Source organism: Nematolebias whitei, chromosome 6 (genome assembly GCF_014905685.2).
Source record: "Nematolebias whitei isolate Nwh7 chromosome 6, NemWhi1, whole genome shotgun sequence".
Taxonomy (NCBI): domain Eukaryota; kingdom Metazoa; phylum Chordata; class Actinopteri; order Cyprinodontiformes; family Rivulidae; genus Nematolebias; species Nematolebias whitei.
The window spans coordinates 3,458,498-3,464,419 of NC_056503.1; the positions used below are offsets into that span (position 1 = coordinate 3,458,498).

The 5,922-nt window shown below is 43.0% G+C and overlaps 1 protein-coding gene across 1 annotated transcript in view; it reads left to right on the forward strand.

The window, feature by feature from the left end:
- Window positions 1-5,922, forward strand: part of LOC119411481 (tubulin-specific chaperone cofactor E-like protein) — a 38,163-nt gene that overhangs the window by 10,793 nt on the left and 21,448 nt on the right. Inside the window, exons 5-7 of the mRNA XM_037678431.1 lie at window positions 5,221-5,347; window positions 5,542-5,658; window positions 5,760-5,871. Of these exons, the coding sequence (XP_037534359.1) occupies window positions 5,221-5,347; window positions 5,542-5,658; window positions 5,760-5,871 (356 nt within the window). The remainder of the gene's footprint in view (window positions 1-5,220; window positions 5,348-5,541; window positions 5,659-5,759; window positions 5,872-5,922) is intronic.

Genomic DNA, 5,922 nt, shown 5'->3' on the forward strand with positions numbered 1-5,922 from the left:
CTGGTTTGTTCCACTTTGGAGTAAGCTGTTGGGGGAAGAATCAGTTTTGTTGTGTGTTTCCTTGACTGATGAAGCCTTCCGGATCGAAGGAGAAACGTTTCAGCACAAAAAAAGAAACTGTCCAGATTACCTGACTGAAAAATGTTGGATAGTATTGTCAATAATTCATTTTATTAACAGTAAGTTAATTCAAAACAATAATGAAAGGCTCTGTGGCATGCCAGCCCTGCAAACCCATGGGACACCACCTCCAGGTCCTCTGGGTTTTTAGGCAGGTGGATGACCTGGTGGTGAATGACCACTTCTTCTGTCAGATGATGGACGATGCAGTGGACAGTAGAACGAGGCGTCACAAACACTCTTGAGACCACCTTGCAGGATGCTCCACCTGCCAGCCAGAAAAGAAACACCAGGGTCTCAGCTGTGGCCCCCCAACCATGTCATGGATCCAGGTCCAGGAGATGAAGCAACATCGCCCGAGAATCCCTGCTTCATTGGAAATCCAGTCTAGGATCTTCTTGGTTAAAGTAACGGTCCAGGACTGGGACACTCAGGTTAATCCTGCAGTACAAGGGTCTGGTCTGGTTAAGGAAATGTGCAGAACAACAAAAACATTATTAGTTTAACATTTAATTTTTTATAAGATATCAAAGTATTGTCACAATTATGAGGTATGAAAGACCCTGTTTTTAACATTTTTACAGCCACTTTATGTACCAATGGATCTTATAAAATAAAATATTGGAAAATGTTATGCTGTATTCTAAATTTAAGACAAGTTCCATCCATCCATCCATTTTCTTTACCCGCTTGTTCCATTTTGGGTCACGGGGGTCGCTGGTGCCCATGTCCAGCAGTCACTGTGCGAGGGGCGGGGTACACCCTGGACGGGTCGCAGGTCCATCACAGGGCCACATAGAGACAAACGAGACAAACAACCATTCACTCTCTCACTCACAACTAGGGACAATTTAGAGTTACCAATCAGCCTAACATGCATGTTTTTGGTCTGTGGGAGGAAACCGGAGTACCCGGAGAAAACCCACGCATGCACGGAGAGAACATGCAAACTCCACCCAGAAAGGCCCCTGGACCGGGGTTTGAACCAGGGACCTGCTCGCTGAGAGGCAGCAGCTCTACCAGTTGCGCCACCGTGCTGCCTTAAGACAAGTTAAAGATTATAATATATTACATTTTATTAAATTATTAATAATTTAATAAGATAAATTTAGATTTTATTTATTATGCACAAGTTAATTAAGTTAATACATTTGTCTGTCAGTCACTGAAATTATCCATGAAACTAGCAGAAGTTAACAGTTATTCCTTGAAAGTTTGTAGAAGAACAAAAATGTAAGTTACATGAATATGATTGTCTCTCAGAGAAGATACAAAACATGCCACTAGCAGCGATAAAGTTCCTGTATTTCCTCTAGAATTAAAAAAGCAGTAAAAACAACAACAAAATTTCGATATCCATTCTTTCTTCGGCCGAGCGCTGTCACGGTTGCTAGGTGACAGGACATACGCCAACGTAACCCTGAAGGTTAGACTGTCCCAATTCACAGCCGCTGACTTCCGGTCTACGTGGTCTTTGAAGGACCCGGCCTACCCGGTCGACGTAGGCTGGGTTTTTGACGAAGGATTCGGTCGCTGGATTGGGACACAGCTACTGATTAACCTTGGAGCCATTTTGGTTCAAGATGGCTGCCACAGCTACCTCAGCAAACACATAATTGACTATAAAATTTGGTGTGGTCATAGCCAGTGGTTAATTTGAGCCGGATCCTGCCAGAATAAGATCCGGGAACACTCTCATTTTTACCGTGTGGGTTCCGGCAACTGTTCCTTCATATCTGGCTGCTCATATCTCCGCCCATAAAAGTCCAAAGGCATTGCACATTTTTATTTTGATTATTTATTAAAAATACAATGACAGGAGACGTTGTCCATGTCTGTAGAGTGGATCTTACTGCTGCAGTAGTCGCAACAGCTCGTGCACACGCTGCTAGCAGAGACACAGACTGCATGTCCTGCAAGGATGAAGCATCTTCATCCACCTTCAGCTGTGTTGCCAGAGTTCTTTGGGAAGTGAGCTTTATGTGAGAGCAAGGATAAAAATACACCACTGAAGAAAACTCTGATCAAATTTCAGAGTCGGAAAAGGGTGGATCACTCTCTTCAGGTCAAGGGTGAGGTTCTGCCTCAAGTGGAGGAGTTCAAGTATCTCGGGATTTTGTTCACGAGTGAGGGGAGAATGGCGCGTGAAAATGACAGATGGATTGTTGCAGCATCTGCAGTATTGTGGACTCTGTACCGGTCCATTGTGGTGAAGATGGAGCTGAGCTGTAAGGCAAAGCTCTCTGTTTACCGGTCAGTCTACGTTCCTACCCTCACTTATAGTCACGAACTTAGGGTGGTGACCAAAAGAATGAGATCGCGGATACAGGGGGTTGAAATGAGTTTACTCTGCAGGGTAGCTGAACTCTCCCTTAGAGACAGGGTGAGAAGTTCAGTTATCTGGAAGAGACTCAGGGTAAAACCGCTGCTCCTCCACATCAAGAGGAGCCAGTTGAGGTCAAGCATCTGGTAAGGATGCTCCCTGGGCGCTTCTCCCTAGGGAGATGCTTCAGGCATGTCCAACTGGGAGGAGACCCCGGGGAAGACCCAAGACACACTGGAGAGACTATGTTTCTCGGATGGCCTGGGAATGCCTTGGGATCCTCCCAGAAGAGCTGGAAGAGGTGGCTGTGGAGAGAGATGTCTGGGCCTCTCTGCTCAAGCTGCTGCTCCTGCAACCCTACTTCAAAACAAGCGGAAGATAATGGATGGATGAAATTTCAAAGTTTACCAAACAGCATGTGGAAAACTGTGTTCAAGTGTTTCTTTGCAGCCGGCCCTTGTCAACTCAGATTGTACAGGTGGCTTGTTCCTGATAAATTCACGTTTTCCATATTCCTTCTATTTCTTTATGGCAGATTTAACAGAACTCCTGGGAATGTTTAGGACCTTGAAAATCATTTTGTGTCCATCCCATGACTTGCACTTTTTGCTAAGTTTGTCTCCGTGTTGTACAGGGTAAGTGACTTTAAATGGGGTGAATAACAAAGCAGTCATTTAATGTTACTTTTCACATTTTCATTCGTCTATCCATCCATTATTTTTTACACACTTCTTCCTTTTCGGAACGCAGGAGTCGCTGGTGCCCATGTCCAGCCATCACTGTGCGAGAGGCGGGGGACACCCTGCACAGGTCTCCTGTCCACAGGGACACATAGAGACAAACGAGACAACCACTCCCTCTCTCACTCTCACCCAGGGACAATTTAGTTACCGATCAGTTTAACATGCATGTTTTTGGTCTGTGGGAGGAAACCAGAGAAAATCCACTCATGCACAGAGAGAACATGCAAACTTCACCCAGAATGGCCCCTGGACCGGGATTCAATCCAGTGACCTTCTCGCTGATAGCTGGCTGCTTTACCACTGTGCCGCCCACACATTTTTATTTGATAGGTATTACTTTGTAGAAATTAAATTTGTCTTTGACATTGAAGGAGGTTTTATAAAATTTTTTGTCCCAATGTATATTGACCGTGATTGATTTGTCTCAGCAATAAAAGCATAAAATATCCAATGAAGGAAGATATTTTATATGCACTGTATGGGGGGCTGAGATGGGGTAGAGGCAGGGCAGCCGAACTGGTGCCAGAAAGTCGCGGTTCAACTCCAGTCATTCCTACATGTTCTGGTGTCTCTGAGCAAGACACCTAATCCCCAATTGCTCCCCAAGTGCCTACATAGCTGCCCACTGCTCCACCTGGGTGTATCTCACGTGTGATGGGTAAAATGCAGAGAACTAATTTCACTATTGTAAATAAACATACAATGATGACAATCTCAGACTTCCTTTCCCTTCCCATAACCCAGCTCTTCTCAAATAGTGGGGCGCGCCCCCCTGGGGGGGTCCGGGGCAATTCCAGGGGGGCGCATGTGACCCTAGAAAACATGCTTTTTTTGCCGCAGGGAGTAGGTTTTTTTTTCACCACTCTCATTTTGTCTCGTGCGTTCCTAATAGTAATGTATGAACAAATATGGCTGCCTTGTTGTATTGGGAGCCATGCATGAACCGTGTCTCTCCCCTCTGCTGCTGACATGATAAATAAACTCCGACCGTCTCCTCCTCCGTCCTCCGCTGCTGTTTTTATGTCCATGCACTCTGGACGTCACTCACAGTGAGTGCAACAAAGAGTAACTCAAGCGAGAGCGACACCTGCCCCCTCTTTCCTCTTTTGCGTTGACTAAATGTTTTCGTTTTATCAATAAGTTTGTTAAAGCACGATTTACAGAAGTAATGTTTAATAAATGTTAGGACTCTATTGTTTGCTAACAAAATAAATTCACCTCCTCAGTTAAGCTGCTGTTTTAGACGCTCTGGACGTCACTCACAGCACGCAGGTGACAAAGAGTAAACTCAAAGCGAGAGCGACACCTGCCCCCTCTTTCTTCTTTCATGTTGACAATATTTTGTTTTTGTTTTATTGATGAGTGTGCTCATTGATCCAGACTTCCTCATTTTGATTAAAAATATCAGCATAAATTGTTTTATTCATTTTTGGTTTTGAGGTCAAAGTGTTTTATACAACACTCCTGAGCTAAAATGTTGCTGATCAATTTGAATTTATTATTTATTGATTATATTTAATTTTTATTTTTCAGTATCAAGTGGTCCAAAATGTTTACAGTTTAAAAAAGGATTTTTTTTTTCAAAGCAAATTGACACACTGTAAGTTGTTTCTATTACAGACTAAAAAAATCAATGTTAATAAAGTTATTCTTCTTTGGAAGTTGATCTATATTCTTTTTTTTATTTTAATGTTAATAAGGGCACAATGTTAGACAGAGGTGTACTTATAACAATTTTATAGACATACTATTTACAGTCGCGGCGGGGGGGTGGGTGGGGGGGGCGCAAAATGTTTTCTTCTTTCTGGGAGGGGCATAACAGAAAATACTTGAGAAGCACTGCCATAACCAAACTATGTTCTACTATATTCAAAGTAGAATACATAGAATATACATTATATAAGCACTCTGGTAACAGCTACTATTTTAACTGTGCTTTATAAATAAATTTGACTTGACTTGACTACTGCACATCAGAAGTAGTACACCTTTAGCATGTGGAAGTCTGTAGAATTTGTGTTATTTGTCTTGTAGGTCTCAATCAGTGGGAGGACATTGAGAAGCTAAACTACTTCCCCAAGTTGGAGGAGGTACGATTGCAAGGCATTCCTTTACTACAGACATACACCAACGCAGAGCGACGCAGCCTCATGATAGCTCAGTAAGTCCCATCAATCGATCTGAGAGAAATTACTTCCTCTGTTTATAAGAAAAAGCTCTGCGAGGAGCTGAATTATTTAGTCATGGAAAGGCTTTGTCCACTGAGCTTTAAAAGTAAGTCATGTTTTACATTTTCAGATTGAAATCTCAAATACTTGATACTTAAATGCATACCATTTATATACTTCTCATCAGGCTTCCCTCCATATCACTGCTAAACGGCAGCGTTGTGACTGATAGTGAGCGAGAGGATGCGGAAAGGTTCTTCATCCGCTACCACTTGGACTGCCCCAAGGAGGAGCTTCCTTATAGGTATGCTGAACCTTGTATCTGGGCAAAATTCTAGTTTTAATGTGTTGAAATGTGTGCATAATAGTGTTAAAATCAACTTCACAAATTGCTCTTCTCCACAGATACCATTCCTTGGTAACCAAGTATGGAAAGCTGGAGCCACTTGCTGAGATCGACCTCAGACCTCGCTGTCAGGCTCAGGTGGAGGTCCACTGTGAGGGAAAAGTAGAACAAGTTAGTTTTGTAGTTATTAATCAATGCATTTAGAATATTTTATTTGGGAAA